This window comes from Temnothorax longispinosus, chromosome 5 (assembly GCF_030848805.1).
Source record: "Temnothorax longispinosus isolate EJ_2023e chromosome 5, Tlon_JGU_v1, whole genome shotgun sequence".
Classification (NCBI taxonomy): Eukaryota; Metazoa; Arthropoda; class Insecta; order Hymenoptera; family Formicidae; genus Temnothorax; species Temnothorax longispinosus.
The window spans coordinates 7417998-7439578 of NC_092362.1; the positions used below are offsets into that span (position 1 = coordinate 7417998).

A 21581-nucleotide genomic window follows, 5' to 3' on the forward strand; every position below is an offset into this window, starting at 1 on the left:
ACTTTGACACAATGTTTATGGAAACATGTGCATGGAAAGTGGAAACTCGTTTATGAGTTACGAGTAAGCCATGCGTTTTCTACGAAGACTTTTTATCTGTGTTTATCTTGTCTCTCTCTCGGTATATAACCGGCAGTCGTCTGGGTTACGCGATCGTGATGTCACACATCACTAATAGCAGCAACGGAAAACTGCGCGCGTTTTTCGCCGTAACTTATGTCTGTAACAGCTTCAAGCCGCAGCTGCAATTACAGTTAGGTAGTTGAAATTGAATCTCCAGAAATACGGCCTTTTCTATACGTCTTCTCTCTCCTTTCTTTTAAAATAGATATAAACAAGATCCGTAGAAAGGGAACGATCGAGATACCCTAATTTTTATATTTTAGAATAATTCGTTTAATGTTATCTGAATCATTTTTTTACACATCTAATAGTTTTACCGTTAGGAAGGTTCCTTCTTAACAAGTTGTATTTTATCTTCATAGAATCTTTTTCTATCGAGTCATCGGGATGGCAGCTGTTTCGCATAAAATCTAGTCCAAGTAGTGACATTAAGTACAAATTATTCTTGCGATGCTAGCACGTGGATATATGTCATTGTAAGCTTTATGCACGCGTGTCGAGAAATTCCGTGTCCTAATTTCTTGGTCGTTGCTCGAGACTGTCCTTAGATATCCACGCGCTACTTTACTGAATGGGCTTTACTTGGTACACGCGTGAATAACGCAGGTTACGGACCATTGGCGAAAGCGGAATATAAATCGGTAAACGGTATATATTTATATCCGCGTATATACGCGCGAAAATGTCGTCGGGCACGCGTACAGGATATGAGATCATTAAACAGACCTTGCTGCCGTCAGTTGCCGCGTCATGTTATAAGAACAGAAATCGTTGTGTCCACAATGGCAAAATATACCGATCGATAGGTTAACATAAATCTGTGTGAGGTCTCTAAAATTAGATATACGTCATCTAATTGCAATTATCTTCTGATTACGTTTTAAAAAGAAAAGAAGGAGCGTGTAGGAAGCAGCGAATACACACAGCGAAGGAGATTTTCTTCCGCTCCTTGGGTTATCCCGACGTCTTAGTAATTTAACAGTTACTAAATATAATTGTCTCAAGTACCGACAGTTCTGAGAATAGAATTTACTCGGATAAAAAATTTTCTCCAAGAGAGAGAGAGAAAGATTTCCCGAGGTAAAGATCGCTCCTCGAAGAGTCCAATCGTGTTTCGAATCGTCCACTCTGGTTGGTGCGCGATTACGATGTCGCGCTGTCACATTAATTCACTGACAGCAAACTAGTCTCGCCGCGAGAATTATTGATTAATTTAATGCGACAGCCGATAAACTCGCCACGACAGCCGTAACGACTCGGGCGACTCGGAAGCTTGAAACATCAAGAAAAATCAAGACTTTTTCTAGAGTTCTAGACATTCGGAGAAAGGGACTTCAATAAGACATGCCTCAGAGACAAATTCGACCAGCATTGTTAAAAATGGAAAATAATCAAGGCAAAAACTCCTAATAATCATAAAATTATTTTAGCTTCAGCGAAAATGCATTATAATCGCCAATGATATAATTATCGTCGTACTTATACCTTACTACGATGGCTTCAGCGGAAGAATAAATATAACAGTCGCTAATTGTAAAATCACGTCGAATCGACCCGTTAATCGTACAACGCGAATGTTGAGGCAAGTGTGACTTGGCTTGACGATGAATATTCATTTTCGATATCACGAAGTGATAATGTTACGATAACTCACGATGAAAACGTACGTCGATGAAAGACAGGAGTCTTCATGGTTTTATACAGAAGGAACAAACCATAAGGAAATAACCCCTCGCGACATGACTAATATATTAATTCTATTTATTTGCCACAGTTGCCTCTAGATTCATCGGGTTTCAGGATTAAACGGTTCTCCAAGTAATCAATTTGTATTCTTCCCTGAATCGTGTTTGAATCACTCACCTGATGGACTCGTGTTTGATTGTTATAGCCCGTCTACCGAGCGAGAACACTTTGACTGGGTCAGCTGGTTGGTTGGTGAACGCGCGGCTGGTGAACCACAGTGGTCCCGTGCGCGGCGCGTAGCGTTCTGCGAGTCGCGGCGACGAGGTGCATCGAAACCGGGGGCAGGAGAGAACGAGGAAAACGAGAGAGAGAGAGAGAGAGAGAGAGAGAGAGAGAGAGAGAGAGAGAGAGAGAAAGAGAGAGAGAGGTGAGGAGGTTTTCCTCCCCGTCGCGCACCTTCACGTTGACGCGATCGTTGGGACGGCACACGGAGGTGAAAGTGGTGGGGTGCTCGTCTTCATGGTTGCGCACTCCGTAGCGCCGGCGCTGCATCGACCCATCGGTCGGTGGTTCCTCGATGTACGAAAAAGAGCAACCACAGGGCCACGACTATCGTACGCTAAAACGCGCGTCCCGTACCCCGCGCGAATATTATTACTCTTGTATTCAAGATTTATTCTGTAATTCATTCAAATTCTGCGAATATGTTTGCTAACTTATCTTATCGAGAAACTTTGGACTGTTCAGCATCATCGTTAACGATGCTCCTATTGTATCAATTCGCTATAATTTATTCGCTTCGGAAAAAGATCCGCGTATCCCACGCAAGAACCACGTCCCCTGCTTATCTAGGACGATCGGGCATCCTGAACTAGGTCAAATCTTAAAAGTCAACAAGAATACTTTGAAAACGAGAATCTGTGCCTTCCCGGATTTTCGAATTTCTAGTTTCACATTTATTCTCGTATAACTATGCAGTTCACGATTACAAAGAAAATGGTAGCTTTGCAATCTTCGTAAGATGATTGCTTCCAAAATCGCATGATTAAACAGAGAAATCATAAAATTCTGTCATCCGCCCTCCTTGTGGCTTTATTTGCCTTGTGATCGAGTACCCTTTATTCGCATAGTCAGATTTTTATCTTGCGTGACTTGAACTGCGCAAGGTGCGATCGCATGTATTTCTGGTGCGAGTCATTAAGATGATCCTTAAATCGTCAATTGTTTTATATGTGATAAAACTTTGACCAGTAGGTATCCTGCAAGGATCATTTGATTTTTGTCGCTATTATCTTGACGGGGAGCGTGTGCGCGATGCAAACATAAAGGTGTCGGACTCTGATCGATACTCGCACATTTGTTCTTGGACTTTTTCCAATATATGAAAAGGTGCGCATGATTGTCTATCAAAACGTCGCGATTATTGTCCATGTAAAATATGCACCAAATTTTTAAACAACAAAATTTAAAGTTAATGGTATAATAGATATTTTATTCCTAATATCGAATATAAATACAGAAACATGTAGCAAAATCTCCACGATATTTTTTAGTACTTCGCTGTATTATACAAGACCCATTTTAAGTCCAAAACGCAATTTTACATTGGTCTCTGCATGTCAGGAAAGTAATCTTAAGTAACACATTTGCTTTTAAATTTAGCCATATATATATATATATATATAAATCCTTAAACTCCGTTAGGAGCATAGGGCCTCCACGAAGCTGCGCCACCGTGTCCTATTGGAAGCCAAGTGAAATTTAGCCATATAACGCAAGAAAATGTTAATGATAAATCTTAAGTTGATCCAAAGTTAATCTGAAGATTATTTTTTAAATACTTTTAATAGTTTCTTAAGAGAGAGAGAGAGAAACTTCTCTAAATTTAGCCTATTTAATTTATGTTCATATATATTTTCTATTTTTTGTATAATTTGTGTTCATATATATACGAAAAATAATAAGAAAAATTAAAAAATAATTAAAAAGATAATTATTTTCGCATTTCGCATTTTTTTTTACAAAAAAATGAAGTTTGAGGAAATGAGAAAAAATTTCCTATATATATCTCATCATATATGAATATAATAATTATATATATGAAATATGATTATATATATTATAACTTATATATTGTATAACCGTATAACCTAATCACAATTTTACTTTTTGCAAAAAAGAAAAAACCATCAGTTGAAAGTTAGAAAAGTAACTTTCTAATGATTTTTCAATTATTCTTATTATTTTTCTTATATATGTTTATATGTATACGAACAGAGATTATATACAAGAGAAAGAAAACACATATATAGTTCATATATAATTATTTTATATATAATTATATATAAAAAATTCTTAACGAATTAAAAGGTTAACAATAACAATAAAATAACAATAGAGAGTATCGCAACTACAAGCGCAATTCAGTTTGATTATTATGCGTGCTATCGCACAGCAGGAGAATCACATGGTCGCGTTAGCAGAATCTGATTACGACTCAGGCAGTTTACAAAGTATGTTTTATTCGTTATACAAACGTTGCTAATGCACACGATAGCGAAGTGCGTTTATCTGCTCCGCGAGAATAATCTTTCATTGAAGATGTCGAGCATTGTCGGAGGATAAAAATAGTTTGAGTTACCCTTTGACAAACGCCACACCGTGGTTCCAGGTCAGCGAAACGCCCACAAAGGATTGAAAAAAGGGATTATTCGTTGTACGATTTTATTATAAATACCAAAGAAAAGGAGGTATAAGTCCACTCATAAGTATGTGTCTTAGATAATTGCCGTAGAATATAAACATTTCAGTATAAAAAATATGTAAATAATCCATGCGATTAAATATCGGAAAAGTTTAGAGAAGCTTTTTCTGTAATTTTTTTCTTTTTCTCTGTCAATATGAATTGACAAAACTATTTTTATAGATAGAATCTTTTAAAGACAAAAAAAGTATAGTTGGAGTCTTTTAAAGTCTTTTTATATCCGTATGAAAAAAATTGTAGTTTAAAAAAAAATGACTATAATATTTATTAATAAAATTTATTTGTGGCGCGTTAATAATCTAAGACCGATTAAGATGAAAATATTCACTTATTTCTAGCGGTAATTATAAGTCATCTGATTGACCGTGAAGGTTCAATTTTTTATAAGTATCTAGTACACACACGCGTGCGCATGCGTTAAGTTGTTAATATTAACGTCAATTTCGCAAGGATACGAACGTAAAAGAAGATGCAAACTTACCTATCGATAGCGTACCATGTCGAAAAACGCGTATTTTTCGGCGTGGATGGACTTTTTGGCGAACTTGCCGTGTTTGTAATCGGTGATGACTTCGTCGAAGATGACGAGATCGAGATTCCGCTCTCCGACGTACAGGGCGATCGATTCTCTTCACTACCATAGGTCCCCGGTTGCCAGGAATACCTTGTTCTAACGCGAGGACTACCATGACTGGGGCTCGATCCACGCGAACTCGATACACTCTTCGGACTCTTTGGGCTAACGATCCCACTAGAGCTGAAGACACGACCCAAACGCAGTCTCAGAGATGTCTTACTTTTGAATTTTGCAACACAATTGCCGTCAACGTTCGAAACAGTCTGATCGGACGACTCTAAATTACGACTCGTCATGATTCTCGGAGAACGATTGAATTCGTTGAAGTTTACTTTAAGCTTTTACAGGTATATTAATAAGCTTATAAGAATACGCGAATACGAATAAGAAGAAAAAAAAATCAGCCCGTTAACTTACAAAAAGTTCAAGTATTCCTTCGAAACGAGCATACTAAAACTCACCACTGTCGAAGAATGTGCCACACGCGAGTCTGACAAATAATAAAGAAATCGCAATTCATATTTAAAATTAAAATAATTCGTCTTGAATTCGCGCTTTATTTTTTTCACGAGTATCGCTGGCGACGATCAAGACTGCCGTAGTTCGTGATTATCACTTATGCGTTAAATTATATTATCAACGCTATTCAAAATATTCGAGTATGTGAGTCGCACGTACGACGCGTTGTATCAGAACAGTGTACTAACAATAAGAGCGACTGCGTTGAGATTTCGCCAAGGAATTGGATAAAACCCCTATCGAGCCATAAACTTCCTGCCGGCACTAACCACATCCTTCCTCCTTCGCTTTTATCAATCTTGAAAATCCTTATATAAATGTATACCTATATAAAGCAGGAGTCTAATAATAAGTTGGGGAAAAGTGTAATACGTGAAAGCGATAAAACGCTCAAATACTCCATATGACAGCGATTGTCTAATCTAATCGGAGCACGAAAATCATAGCATATCAATGACAAGTTAATCGTTTTGTAAATACTCGATTATCAGGTTCGCTTTAATCCAACTGTTGCGAACGATGAGAACATCATACAACACAATGAAAAGAAGTACGACAACAGGTGAATTTTTAATTGCCTAGTCTGTATTTTGTCTTTGATTTACAGATCAACACTCGCTGCATGGTACAATGATAATAAATAATCGAGGACGCGGAATCCGCGGAAGAGAGTGGCTCAATCACTCGCATGGCGGGCGTTAGCGCTCCTGAGAATATCTCTTCGGTGTGATGAAGAAAAAAGAAGCAGGATCTAGCTCGATCCCTGTGTCATGTCATGTACATATTTGCACAATTACCTACTTATCAACAATACAATAACAATTCATTACTATTTGAACACGTATTGCTAACGCTTTTGAGTACCATCGAGAGGAGAGTTCATGGGATGAACACGAGTGAGATGACGAGACGTGATGAGATGATAATCGTACTAATATCGCGACTCATGCCACACGCGGCATCTCGCACGCGCTCGCTCGCTCGCGTTCGTCGTGATTTCCGCGATCGGTAGCATGCACGCGGGGAGACGCCTACTTGGTCGCTTGTTCCAGGTAAGCTATAAGATCGCCTCGCTCCTGCGGTTTTTTCAATCCGGCGAACACCATCTTCGTGCCGGGAATGTACTTCTTTGGATTTTCTAAATACTCGAACAGAGTATCCTTACTCCAAGTGATACCTAAAACATAGCGACGCGCAGATTACAATTAGGTGTATATGTACAGATTACATTACATAAGTGTACATATTTATTCCAAATACAAATAACGATTAGTGCTATAAATAATACAGAATAACCGAATTTCTCTCGTGCTATTTATAAATTTATCGTCTTCAACTGTGTGTCAATAAATAGCTGAATACATACCTTTCGCTTTGTTGGCATCGGTATATAGGTAACCTGGGGCTTGACCAGTTTTTCTACCTATAAGTCCGTGTAAATTGGGACCTACTTTGTGTTTGCCACCTGCTTCGACGGTATGACACTGTGCGCATCTTTGAATAAAAATCTAGAAAAAAGAAATACACAATGATAAGTTGTTGTTTACAAGACCATCAAATTCTGTCTTTATTATTTATTACCTTCTTTCCTTTCTCTGGATCGCCCGTCGGAACACCCATATTTATTCAATTGTGTACTCTGGAAAAAGACGTTCAATTATACGAAAATTGTCACGCTATAAAAAAAATACAAATAATTTTTTATTGTCACACGTTTTATTAAATATTTCATCATTATTTGACGTTGAACAAAGATTCAAAGTTATGATTATTGAATAATAATATTAAAATTAACCCGTTAAATCCTAGCAAGCCCTTACGTGTTTTTCTGTTTTAAATGCTTGTATAACTCGTGTCCTAATTAAACTTTTTAGACCGTACAGTTAAACAGAATTGCTCTTTCCGAAAATTTTTCGCGCGCACGAGAAATTTTTCCGCACGCGCTTCGTTGTGCCAGCGTGCGTATATATACGAATGTTGTTCAGTGTAGAACGAGAACGTACTTTTAACTCGGTATTTAAATACACAGACGTGTGAAGAGACGTTTCTGTTTTCTCGAACTGATTTGAGAGCACCTACGCTACCATGTTTACACAGCGGCTTATAATCTGGTTTAATAACTACCGTATATTATCCAATCCAACATTTTTCTTCTTTTAATCGTAATGTTCATTTTAGGTATGAGACTTTTTGATACTTAAACTATAACTTTTAGTACGTATATGTCAAGGATTGATTCAAACGTTTAGAGTATCAAAATAGGTTTATATTTAAATAATCGTTATAATAAAAAGAAAAAAATGTTGGATCGGATAGTATACGGTAGTTATAAGCTGCGTTCGGAGATTAAACCGGATTATAAGCCGCTGTGTAAACGTAGTCAATTATATAATGACGAACTATTATATAATTAATAGCTAAATAATAGAAACGGCCAAATTACGAGCTATATAATTAATATTCCTATCGCAATTTTTTTACAAAATATTGTACAAAAGTACGTGCTCTCTGACTCTCTCTCTCTCTCTACCTTGGGCTTATCAGTCACTCGCGATATTGCAAGTATCGCAACGCGTCACCTTTGCATCATGCAGAGTGCATTTCTTTTTCCTCGTGATACGTCATCACACGTGACGTGTCGGAGGAGCGCGTAAAGAACAGGTCGGACTCGCGAGACTCTCGAGCAATTGTGAAACAATTACGTTATGCAATAATCATCAATTTTCGAATACCCTAGCGTTGAATAAGTCATTTCGTATTAAAAAAAAACCCTGCGACAGGTGATACCGAGCGTCATCGGTGAGGTCATGCATCAAATTCTCGGGGAATCGAAAATGACGTAGACGTAAAAGGAGAAAAGAGACGTCCGAAGCGTGGACATGTGTAAATCTAAAAAGTGACCTTTGAGCCAATTGTATCACAGTATCAATATCGATCGATTCATTTCTTTTTTCTTCCAAGTCTCTTATAACAAAGATAAACGGCGATAATTTTAATCGCTTCTTTCCTGCTGTTGAAAGCAGGAAATTAGGGCGATATTACGATATCAATCGGGACAGATGTCGTCCAGAAAGGTTCTTCCGAAAATCGGAGCAATTTCGAATTAATTTCGAATTTCGACCGATCGATCCCAAGGAGCCACCACATCTTTGGCAACCCGCTTCCAAATGACGTTTCGCGCGACTCTAAAAACGATGCATTCTTTTGCATTCGGAAAACGTCTCAAGATTGGCTCAGGGCCAGGGTTAGACGCGTTACGTAAGCTGCTACTGTCCGACGCGGTCACGCGGACGTCGCGGACGTCGCGAACGTCCGTACGAAGAGGAGCCGCAGCCGAGTTCAACGAGAAAGGCATCGCGGACACGCCAATTTTCCTCTCGTAAACGCACGAATTCTGTCGTGCATTCCGACGATCGGAAATTGCAGTTTTGACCCGGTACCAGATAACAGATTTCGCGGATCAGATTTCATGAGATGAACGCGCGCGAGTACCACGTGGTGCCGATGCCGTGAGGGGAATGAGCGGAACGAGCGGAGATACGAATTTGACAGGGAAAGGGACGTTTGTCCGTCTTCACGGTACATACGTGCACGATACTGTGCGTGCGTGCGTGCGTGCGTACGTACTCGTACGCGTGTACTTACCGCGCGCCTCTGTCACCCAGAGAAGTGGTGTAGTTGTCTGGCCCGTTGTTCGACCGCGAATACCAGCAACTGCGATCGATGTGGAATCACTGGCTGGGCTGGCCTCGAGTCTCGACTAGTCTCGAGCTCTCGAGCGCGTTTTTGGGATATGTATTCCAATGGCTGATGCAACCGACGCACGCACGCAGTCGCAGCTCGCACCACGCACACATGCACATGGACCGGAGTCCGGAGTGGTCCGGAGCACGGTCGTATACTAACATATATGGACGGTCGCCCGCCAGATGGCGAGATTGGCGAGATGGCGGTAGGAAATTGTAAGAAATAAGGAAATCCGCGAAGTTTCGTCTTCGTGTGGGTGGTCGTGGGTCACAATTACTTCATTCCTGTTATTCTTATTACATTCTTTCATTATAACTTATCGCACTTGTTCGGAAGTGCAGCGAAAACAAACAGACTCTAATGCTTGAGTCAGAGAGAAGGATCTCTGACTAATGTTTTCAGGGTGGGTAGTATATCGATTCGAATCATGTGGTTGCTACATTAGACAAGGATAGGTATGTACTCGCGTTCAACTATTTCTCTCACACAGCTCTGGCGGCGGATTCAGGCGGATTATCCGTCTGTTCTTTTTCGAAGAACTTCCTGAACTGGTGCACATTGGTGCAATAAGTTAGAGTAAAACAAAATTTTAAAATTTTTATTTTCGGCATCAAATTTGATCGATAAACATGTAATAATATATATATATATATATATATATATATATATTATATATATATATATATATATATATATACTTTAATTATGTAAAAGGAGTTTTAAATCTATAAATGCAATGTGTATGTACGAAAAGTGTCATTGCATGCCGAAAATAACGCGCTCGATCGGTAAAAACTTTAGGCTTTAGGCACGCCAAAGCACACAATATTGGTGAGAAAGTCACTTTCGTTCAGATCAGATTTACTTTTATATCTTTACTTCATTTGCTTGATATTTTATCCCATGTCAATCGTAGTTTAGATTGGAGAATGAACGGAGGAACATCGAGCCTGTCGGTAGTGTCGGTTATTTCTTGTTTCCGATATCGCCCGGCGCCCGGCGCAAGAGTTGTCAGTTGTCAGGGTTGTCGGACGACGTGGCCGATGGCCGATGATGGAGTATGAGGAGTAGAGGAGTATGAGTATGGTGGGCAGTGCAAATAAAACGACGATATTATCACGAGTTTCCGATATGTCACGCAGCGAGGCTCAATAAAGCGGGTATTGTTTGCGAGTTGGATTCTCTGGCCACGTTTCAACGTCGTTTCGATCTCCCGGCTCCGCTGTCGCACGACGCGGACGTTGCAACATGGGTCTGTGCAAGTGTCCGAAAAGAAGAGTAACGAACCAATTTTGTTTTGAACATCGCGTCAATGTATGCGAACACTGCATGGTTACGAGTCACCCAAAGGTAATTTCTTCTCGATTGTTTTTTCATATTTTTTTGTTGGGGGTGTGTGTGTGTGTAGCTATCTTTGAGGCAAAGCAAATTCAAACAGTTTATCATAACAGTATCATGCGCGACACGTATGTACATACATCTAACGTTACTTTGATCTTTTACAGTGTATAGTGCAGTCATATTTACTATGGCTCCATGACCATGATTACAATCCAGTTTGTACGCTATGTTCGGACAAATTGAGCGACGGCGATTGTATAAGATTAACGTGCTATCACATGTATCATTGGGTATGCTTGGACCGATACGCCAGAGATCTGCCGGCGACTACTGCCCCAGCGGGATACGCTTGTCCTACGTGTAGAGTGTGTATTTTTCCACAACCGAAATTGGTATCGCCAGTCGCAGATGTTTTGAGAGAGAAATTAGCCACTGTCAACTGGGCTCGAGCTGGTCTTGGCTTACCATTGGTATTTATTATTATTTATTTGTTGCCTGTGTTCCTAATTAATGCCAAATGTGTTGTTTTGTATCATAATTGCTTTGTTGCAGCTAAGTGACGATAGGGAACAAAAACCAGAACATGAACGGTCTTCGATAACTGTAGAAAACTCTCTGTTCCAAAATCATACAGCAGCTATACCGTCGTCACCCACGGTGGCTGTGTCTCGTACAAGCAGTACCATAAATTCAAATTCCATCGTCAGCAATGTACATGCGAACAATCAGAAGCTTGGCCCACCTTATTCGGTTGTAAATATAGATTCGTCTCTGGGATTATCTACTCCGGCATCTAGGAAGGTATGCGAAGCTTACGACGATCCAAAGGACATGTCCTTCGATCACGATGAGAACAAATACCAACGCAAGTCAGCCATAGAATGGTTCCGAAGATGGTGGAAACTGATATCGAGAGCACCAGTACGACGAAAAACTGCGGGATCTCTGTATAAGAGATACGCAATATTGTCCGTTATCGGTATATTGTTCTTCGTTGGAATTATTTTGCTCTTTTCGTGGCTAGGCAGAATGGCGACGGATGGCGATCCAAATTTCGACGTGATAGCGAATCCTAATCTGAAATTCGGCGAGAAGTCTGTAATTTAATATGTCGTGCATCACGAGGGGTAATAATCGTCGGTCACGAGGAGAACGGATAAAATAATCTCTGGAGACGGAAGAGAGAGAGAGAGAGAGAGAGAGAGAGAGAGAGAGAGAGAGAGAGAGAGAGAGAGAGAGAGAGACACGCATGGCAATCGCGAGTATAACTGAAATACAATTACGATATGTGAAAGAGCACAATTTTGTGGGACAGTAGGACATATCTATAATAAGCTAGCGTACGTAATATTTTGTTAATTTTTATGTAAATTATATATCTCACATCAAAGTTGTACATTTAAATCTGTAAAGGCTTATCGATTTATAATCTATGAAACCATTATACGAAAACTGTGGTATTAAAAACCTGTTTTCTCTTACCCATATATTTAATACCGAGAAACTTGGGATTACCTCATAATTGTAATAGCGATATATGGACTGCGTTGACTGAAAATCTATAGTGTACGTCACGTACACTATAGATTTTCAGTACTGGCAGTAAATATCGGAACGCAATCATAATCGGTTTTATCTAATTTGTTATCTAATCGTTAATTTCTCATTTGTATTCTGTATTTTATGATTATTATTATTTTCTATATACTCGAATTTCTTTATTTATTTTAATAAAATAGTCTATTTTTTTGCCGGATAATGTTATCCATCTTCATTGCGAGAATGTTTTCTTCCAAAGCTATAACTTTGGAAGAAAAGTATAGTTTGAGATATATCTCTCCAAATCGCAAGCGTAAAAAAGGACGTACACGATTCGACGCTCTTTCTTGGTGTGGGATATTGAAATTCAAATGAAGACTGTCCAATCCCTATAAACAACTAACTCATGAAATATTAAAATGCTTACAAAACAACTGCACATACACGCAAGCTAATACAGCTTACCTATGTTTCTTCTGTTTTTTATGGATGTTTATTTAAAACAGCATAACATTTTTTCTTAAAACGAATTTTGTTACTAAGATTTATTCAAGTTATTATCTTTTGTTGTAACAAATAAAATATGAGATTTTAATGTTTGCCCATAATCCCCATGCCTACTCGATAACAGAATGTGCCTATATGGCCGTATTAAAATATTAATTTGTTAAATTAGCTATTTATCCTTCGATTACGAGAGATACATCAACATTCGAGTAAATCGAAGTTGAGCATTCCGGTATGAAACGTTTTGAACGACGATTTGCATCAAACTTGGAAAATTGCGTTTTATTCATAAATATTCCATGGCGTATACCATTTCGAAAAAACAACAGGCAGGACGCCGCGCCAGTCGGTGGATCGGGTCATATTTCTTAGCGTTCTAGAGAGGCCGGCCACGCAGACCGGAACGATCGTGTAGGATCATTCTCCTCATTCCAGCGGACGCAGTGAGTACAAGAACAGATCGTACGTCGTGCCAGTTTTCCGTGCTGTCTGCTAATACATATATTTAAGTGTCATCATAATCTCACATTTATTTAGCATACTCGTCAACAAAATTTATTTATTATGTGATAAAAACATATATATTATACATTTTTACTTTACTAAGCGTGACGATGTCGGAGACTGGTTTGTGCGTACGTCGTTTACACGTAAGCTAATACTTGTGTATCGAGCAGGCAAGCGTCTATAGTGATGGGTGAGTGTTCGGCTATATGTATAATTTGAAGATAAACTCGGTAGGAGAAAACATTCGATGGCCTTACAAGTTGGAGCTACAATGTCGTGCAATACCGCGTATCTCACGGACGCCGGATTCACGCGCAAAGCCGCGACGCTTTCGATGATTTTGCTAGGTAAGAGGATCTATCTGCTCGCTTTGCTCGTTTCTTCCGTCCGCTGACACGACCGAATTGAAACCGAACGTATTCCCTGATGCCTTAAATCTTCTCTAAATATTATACATATCTACATATCTATGATTTGAACAGACACACGGCTATTGCGTTTCTTTTATATTTATTAATGTATTTTATTAAAAAAAAGATCGTGCCAAAAAAAAAAAAACAGTTGTAAACGCGGATGAATTAATAAATCTGCAATTGCGAGATATACTTTAGATATGATTTCATAATTAACTTAATTTTGTTAAATATTTAACTTTGAATTTATGATAATACATTACATAATACATACATAATTATACATTTTCTCTTTTGCTTAATTTTACAGGCAGTTACATAACATATATTTTTTTTAATTTTATGGACTATTTTATTGATAACTAATTTTTCTATTAACGATAAGGTACTCGTGTAACGCCCCAATTTCAGGGATTTGAATAAGACAAAATTTGGATATATTAGCTCGGAATCAAAAGTTCGAATTAGCGAACGTGTCGAAGGAAATTTCTCGTTACTCCTTCTTTCTTTCAGGTGGTGCTTCTTTGTACTGTTTCTTCAGTCGTCGGCGGAAAATAAATGCTCGGGATCTTATCATAATAACCGGTTGCAATTCCGGTTTGGGCTATAGCCTAGCGATGCACTGTCGTGCCAAGGGTGCGACGGTTTTGGCCGGAGTGCGCGAAACAGCAACAATGCCTAATTCTAACGCTGCTGTTGAAGCATTGGAGAACAAAGGCGTCATCGTTCACCAACTCGATATCACGAATGAACGATCCGCTCGAGACTTTCGAGACAAAGTTAAGAGCTTGTTGAAGGAACGGCAATTAGGTAAGCGTTGTAAAAAAAAAAAAAAAAAGAAACGAACGACTGAAGAAAGTACGTAGGAATGGAGTAAATTTACAGTCTGTAAGATTTGTTTATCGCATTGTCCGTAGAACTGCGCGCGTTGGTGAATAACGCGGGAATGATGATCTTCGGCGAATTCGAGTGGCAAACGCAGAATCTCGCGGAGCTTCAGGTAAACGTGAATCTGTTGGGAACGATGAGAATCACGCGGGAGCTGATGCCGATTTTGCGAGAGAATCGCAGCAGAATTATCGTGATATCCAGCCATTGTGCCGACGAGCCTTTGCCGGGCATAAGCATCTATGGGGCTACGAAGGCCGCCCTCCACGCGTGGGCCACTTCCCTTCGGGTAGAGGTCGGCAAGTACGGGGTCGAAGTGGTCTCCTTCATACCTGGTCAGTACAAAACTCCTAGAATTGTATCGTAATCGTAACTTTATCTGAGAAAAACAAGTTATTTGGATATGTAAAATACATTTTATTTTTTCGAGTTTTTTCTCTTCTTGTTACGATTCTCGCGTTTGTAGCCGTGGTGTCTTTATCTCGAGATGTGTGAAAATAAGTTTCTTTCTTTCTCTTTCTCTACCGCGACAGGTGGTTTTGTATCACAAAGCAACATCATGAAACGGCAACGGTTACACTTTGACGAAATGAGACAACACATGTCGGACGAAGCGAAACGATTCTACGGCAATTATTTTACTCGATACGCAGAGTACTTTTCTCTGGCTTCATCTATAGAAAATCAAGGCAGTTTAAAAGTTCTGTCAGATCCGAGAATCTACGAAACCTTCGACAACGCTCTTCTCGACATCTATCCTTCGGCGGTTTACAGGTAAACTACTGTTAGTGATGATCAGTTAGTGAAGTAGTCAGAATCAGACCTTGTCCTAAATTAGAAATTTGTGATCATCCTGATGAAATTATAGCGTCAAGCATGCGCGCGTGAAAAACGTCCCAAATAGCACAGTTGATCTTTATGAATTCATAAAGATCAGATTCAGATCTTTTTGAATTCATAAAGATCAGCTGTGCTATCTGGGGTCGCAACTGTTTTATACCGATTACATACGTTGAACTAAATGATTGCTATATTATTTTCAGATGTGAGCCGTGGAGATATTTCTTTTATCGGATATTATTCAAAAGCACTCCAATATGGATGCGTGACCGATTAGCACAACGCTTCGTCGTGGTGCCGTCATGGCAGGCCGATAAACAGTGAATCATCATTATTATGTTACTCTAAATAGAGTTTTCCTTCTTTATTATATTCGATGCTCTTTTGCATTTTCTCAAAAGAAGAATGATTGTGAAGAAGAATTATGATTTATTTAAAATTTAAAAAACTGAATATGACACAATACGACATTTGTAAAATGGAAGAATAATTATTATATATCCCTCTCTCTTTCTCCTCTTTCATAATCTCAATCAAATATTTTCTCGAACGACTAGTCTACGAGATTAACGCGAGTGAATCATTTTCTTTATTATTTTATCTGTTAACGTTGCGCAGCTGATGTAGCTCTGTTTGCCGAGACAAGTTGGACTTATCAAGAACAATTGCTTTATTTAATCGTTATAGCAGATTACTTTAATCGTTTGGCGAGTGCGCAAAGAATTCCATGTTTATGACTGATAATTTCCGTAAACTTGCACCGTCATCAGCGCAGGTGTTAGCTTTCAAGTGTCTGGACGATTTTTTTCTTTGATTCCGAGCTTATCAAGTTTTAGGGCAGCCAGGTGTTCGATTAGATATTATCGAACAAATAAATAAGCAATTCTCTCACGGATCGAAAATCACTTTGGTTGCCGTCGCTCCTGTGAAGACACTACCATGAAAGTCCTCGCATCCGGTAAATCTTGACGTGCATTAATTTATTTTCCAATTCACTCAGTGTTTTTTTCCGAAGTATAATGTTTGATCGTACATTTTACACGTCGCAGTCTGCAGCATCATATTCGCGACCTGCATCGCGGCGTCCCTGGCAGAGACCCCGTATGTTCCGTGCGACGATGGACCTACGCCGCAATCGTTGAGGGTGGAAGGATGCAATAGTTCTCCTTGCAACTTATACAGAGGGACCAATTTAAAGGCTCAATGGGACTTTGCCGCCAGTAAGTAATATTACGCATACGGAAAAAGAATCCAGGAAAGCATGGCATGAATCTTATCAAGCTTGCGTTCGGGATTAATATGCAGATCCGATCAGAGATTGCAGCGAACTAACAGTAAGCTTGCGTTTCGCTAGAACGATTATTTGCAGAATTTGCAAACGTAATGCGACAACATATATTGACGAAAGCCAAACGGAATTTGTCGAACGCAACCTTAAAGCAAATTGGCGATCCTACCGCTGAATTTCCGACATCTGCGTCAAACGATGCAATATGCATATATTACGAGTTCGGAGTTTGCTTGACTTTTATAAAGTCAATGCGACGCGTGCATTTTGTTGGCAAAGTTTGCGATATTTTTGCCAGTATCGTATACCCCGATAGCGCGTTGCTTGATGAAAATATAGCTTTTCCGCCGACAAAATTTGCAGAGAACCTTTTTCAAAAGGTCTGCTCTCGAAAAACGATCGCTCTATTGTGAGATTCATCTCGAGCAATTTTGCCATCGCTAAACGCTACATATATTTTTGATGCAACACTTTTCGAGAGGAATTGACTGCCTTTTGATGATACGTTTATCTTGTCTACAGACGCCGATGCAAAAACGTTAAAACCCCGCGTGAAAGTCACGATTTGGGGAAGCACAATAAACTATCCGTATCCCGAGCAGGATGCATGCAAGTCCCTGACGAACGGTGAATGCCCGTTGAACGAGGGCGACGAGGCAACGTACAACTTATTGATGCCGATATCTAAGGTTTATCCATCTGTGACTCTGACCATCGAGTTCGGCCTGGTCGACGAGAACAAAAATGTGCAAGTGTGCTTCAAGGTGGATGGCAAAGTGACCGATAAATAAGTTCTCGCCTCACGGCCTCGATAGCTTTAACACACCTATGATAACGAAGCGAATCACCGAGTCAAATCATCCTAGCAATTAATATTTTTCTCACGAAAAAAGTCTTTGTTTCGTGTTTCGCGACGATCGTTCGCGACGATATCGCCAAATTATATATATTTACGTATATATTTTATAGCTGTGAGCGGCGAACCAAGTACGAATTAACGATCAGATATATACCTATCCATTGTCCTACCTACCCGTATTACAATTTATCTTATAAGATGTCACGTAGTTTCGATCGTTTCTTCTGGTCAAAATTGGACTCACCTTTCGTTGTTACTGGCCAAATCCATTTTGGCTGTATGTCAGCCAGAAAATGAGAAGGAGACAAACTCCTTCAATGCCGGCTGATTAACAGCGCCGGTAGACGTACGATTATAATGTTGCGGTCGATTACGAATCGTTGTGATCGTTAATAAGCGCGCGTTAATTATATCGGAAAAAAATAAACAACCACGTTAGATCGTTGATAAAAGTTTAATTAAGTGACTTTATTTTGATTTTAATTTCACAATAATACGCGTAATTAAATGTATTCGTCGTAAGAATTATACAGTAGCAATGGAAAGTAAAACAGAATTATATATATATCGTCAAGAAATGAAAGAATTTTATGTTAATCGCGTTCTAATAAAAATCGTCGTGATTATATCTCATAATCAGTCGTGAATATTTCAATAGTACAATGTAGAAACACGAGACAACAGAAATTTAAAAATTAATCAAAGACTCGATCAATCAATTATTTATTAATGAATGGACAAACAATGCTTGGTATGAACCGAATCGCGAACCGAATCACGAATCGCTACTTAATCTCACTTTAGATATCAAGTGAGATATTCAGACTAAATGACGTGAGATCCAAAGGGACTAATAATTTCTCCACATAATTAATATCGCAATCAATATGATGAATTTATCAACAGTAAATTCAATTTATTTCTCGATTAACTGGCGCAATATGTACAAAGATGCACGACGTTTCGGCTCAAGATTCGAGCCCTTCTCAAGTGCGAACTGAAACAGGAACAGCGAGAAAAAACAAACAATATAAATGAATCGAGATAAATATTAAATTAACGACGTTAAATAGTGAGCAATACCTATATCATTTATTGATATAGATATAGGTATTGCTCACTATTTAACGTCGTTAATTTAATATTTATCTCGATTCATTTATATTGTTTGTTTTTTCTCGCTGTTCCTGTTTCAGTTCGCACTTGAGAAGGGCTCGAATCTTGAGCCGAAACGTCGTGCATCTTTGTACATATTGCGCCAGTTAATCGAGAAATCAATTGAATTTACTGATTTTATTCACTGGCGGACGAAATTATTACTGAATTTATCAAGTTCTTACGCTGTAACATTTGTCTTTGCAAATTCTTATATACATATCTATATAAATATTTCGTTATTATAACGCAAATTGTTATCAAATTTATATTTAATATGACATATCAGAATACATATCTACGATTATATTATGTATTTTAATGTAGTGTAATTGATACAAAAACTATCGATTTTGAGATAATTTTCATAAAAAATGATTCTGTCCCGCAACAAAATATTCACTCGATCTCACGTTATTTTATTTTGCTTTGCTTAATAAAAAGCCAAGCTACATGGATAGACTGTAAAAGATTAGGATAAAATCGGTGTATTATACAGTGTATATACATATGTATATACAACAAAAATAAATACGATTAACATTTTTTGTGTGATCTATATACCTATGTATGTACAATAAGGTTCATGTGGAATATATGCAACGTGAGTCAAAATATTTTTTAGTCTTTTTCATTTGTAATGCATGCACATTGAATATATTAATACATTTTGCTTATTTGCACCAATTTATGTAATATTTAATCCTGAAGGAATATTTGGGATAGGAAGAGAGAGAGAGAGAGAGAGAGAGAGAAAGAGAGAAAAGAAAATGAAGAAACACATTTAATTGTTTTATCAGAAATTTTCTTATCTGTATAATCAATTAATTTATTTTATTTTATTAAACCTATTATTTTATTTTATTATCCTATCTACAGATACTTATATCTTTTATTATTTTTAATTGTATAATTTGTAATTGAACTATTTATTGTCTATCTATAAAACATTGTTTTCTATTTATTTTAATTGTTTATAAAAAATATAAATATTTTTAAAATTTTTATTTTGCACGAAAAATAAAAGTTACAAAAAACTTAAATAAAATCTTATATCCAAAAAATGTTATTCTATATTTTATAAAATTTTATTTTAGTTCTTTGTCCTTTTCTATATTTCTTAATAATTTTAAAAATAAATTTAAAAAATGTAATTGATGTAATAAATCTAAATAATTGATTTTAATATTGCACAAGAAAGATCATAACAAATATCCTTTATATACTTGATAATAAAATATATATATCTGCCAAATTTAAATAATTGCCTATAAATTTCAAGCGACTGGTATACTTGGCATGTCCTGCGATACAAAAAACATTAGATGCATTAATAAATAATGCACCGACATAACATATGTGCTTATGGGTTATAGGTGCATTTTCCCGTAAGCACAACAAATCGATAAATAATGATGCTCCAGGATTAATTATTCAGCCTAGTCTGATCTAGTCTATCCATTTTAGGGCAACGGATTTGTGAGAAGTCGCATTTATCTATAGTACTGTTATATGGATACAATACATAAATATATCTAATATTGGTCTCACAAATTCGTTACCCCATACTATTATAAAAATTCGTCACTCACCGATCCGATGCGCAACGGGCGGAGTACGTCGGCCACGTAGCTATACGAAGATACTGTAACAAAAACGAAAGATATAAATTAAAGAGGTGCTGAAAATGATTAATGTTTCAAAAGATACACATAATTTTACGCGCATCTAATTCGTCTTTTAATTAGATTCACTGACAATTATCTATTTTCCGGAAAAAATATTTACAAAAATAATTTTTTATAAAATTTTAAATGATTTCTTTTCTTCTAATTATTTTTAGCTTATTGAAATAAAACAGTCCGAATAAATGGGAAAAACCTATTAATTTTATGTTATAGATAAGACATGATACTTACCCCAAGGTTGGTCCGCCGGTGCCCGATGTTCTTCTCGGACCTCCTCCTCTCAGGACGTCAGGTCTCTCCTCCTAGTCCTTCTCCTCCTCCTTCTCTTACCGCACAGGACACTCGCGAGGAATACTCGCGGATAACAATTAAACTACAATCGCGCGCGGACTAATTTCAGTAAAAGTCTTTCTCGCGTGATACTGTACGGCACTCCCGTTTAAAAAAGTTCTTTAGTCCGATTACTTATTGAACGGCACTCCCGAAGCAAACGCGATGAACCGGCTGCGGTTCGTTCAATCAATTAAATCGGCGGACGAGGGTACGTTAGCTTCCCTGTCTTTGGATTTTTATCCAAGCAGAACAAGAGTTTTGCTTGGGTAAAATTAACTCTCGTCGTACTGGGTACTGGGCCTCCCCACCTAGCCAAGGTCGTACCCATGGGAAGGAATAAGTACTTTACTGTGCGATATAAAAGCTGGTATAATATATAAAATCAAGTTATCGATTCGCCGATTGCCTCGAGATACTACGCGAATCAAGTGGATGGTTAGTAAAGTTGATTAAACGCAGTTGATTAAACAAAACAACAATTAAGATTAAATATCGTACGCATATCACTTACTTGAATCACGATACGATTTCACGTTGTCACTCGCCCCTCTTTCCGCTCTTCGAAAAGAATCGGGGATATAATCGCACGACAATTCCGGCACAGTATTATACGTTCAAAACACGACACGATCACACGATTCGAGATATGCCGCTGCCGCATGTTAATGAATACCATGCACATTCGATGGTCCAGACACATACGGCATATGGCGGCCGGCCCGGGGCGGGACGAGCGATTATCGCCCGCGCGCGAATGTCACGACGAAACTGGCGAAACTGCAAATCACTCACAACTCACAATTGTCG

At 38.2% G+C, this 21581-nt stretch overlaps 5 protein-coding genes across 5 annotated transcripts in view; 3 read left to right on the forward strand and 2 right to left on the reverse strand.

The window, feature by feature from the left end:
• LOC139813752 (rap1 GTPase-activating protein 1) overlaps positions 1–6085 on the reverse strand; it is a 113596-nt gene extending 107511 nt beyond the window's left edge. The window contains exon 1 of the mRNA XM_071779441.1: positions 5055–6085. Within this exon, the coding sequence (XP_071635542.1) occupies positions 5055–5446 (392 nt within the window). The 5' untranslated portion in view covers positions 5447–6085. The remainder of the gene's footprint in view (positions 1–5054) is intronic.
• Positions 6086–6232: 147 nt separating this feature from the next.
• Positions 6233–9552, reverse strand: Cytc (mitochondrial cytochrome C). The gene is made up of 4 exons (XM_071779453.1): positions 9315–9552; positions 7251–7308; positions 7036–7177; positions 6233–6846 (listed from the first exon to the last, which is right to left on the reverse strand). The coding sequence occupies exons 2-4, from the start codon at positions 7287–7289 to the stop codon at positions 6701–6703; spliced, it is 327 nt and encodes a 108-aa protein (XP_071635554.1). The 5' UTR covers positions 7290–7308; positions 9315–9552; the 3' UTR covers positions 6233–6700.
• Positions 9553–10180: 628 nt separating this feature from the next.
• Positions 10181–12238, forward strand: LOC139813756 (zinc finger protein-like 1 homolog). The gene is made up of 3 exons (XM_071779451.1): positions 10181–10766; positions 10922–11227; positions 11310–12238. The coding sequence occupies exons 1-3, from the start codon at positions 10665–10667 to the stop codon at positions 11862–11864; spliced, it is 963 nt and encodes a 320-aa protein (XP_071635552.1). The 5' UTR covers positions 10181–10664; the 3' UTR covers positions 11865–12238.
• Positions 12239–12938: 700 nt separating this feature from the next.
• On the forward strand, positions 12939–16127 carry Sro (SDR family oxidoreductase shroud). The gene is made up of 7 exons (XM_071777968.1): positions 12939–12944; positions 13176–13246; positions 13545–13657; positions 14237–14533; positions 14641–14946; positions 15145–15385; positions 15655–16127. Exons 1-7 carry the CDS (start codon positions 12939–12941, stop codon positions 15773–15775), a joined length of 1155 nt encoding a protein of 384 aa, XP_071634069.1. The 3' UTR covers positions 15776–16127.
• A 141-nt stretch (positions 16128–16268) lies between these two features.
• Positions 16269–19370, forward strand: LOC139813757 (NPC intracellular cholesterol transporter 2). The gene is made up of 3 exons (XM_071779452.1): positions 16269–16409; positions 16501–16671; positions 17262–19370. The coding sequence occupies exons 1-3, from the start codon at positions 16391–16393 to the stop codon at positions 17528–17530; spliced, it is 459 nt and encodes a 152-aa protein (XP_071635553.1). The 5' UTR covers positions 16269–16390; the 3' UTR covers positions 17531–19370.
• Positions 19371–21581: the final 2211 nt, after the last annotated feature.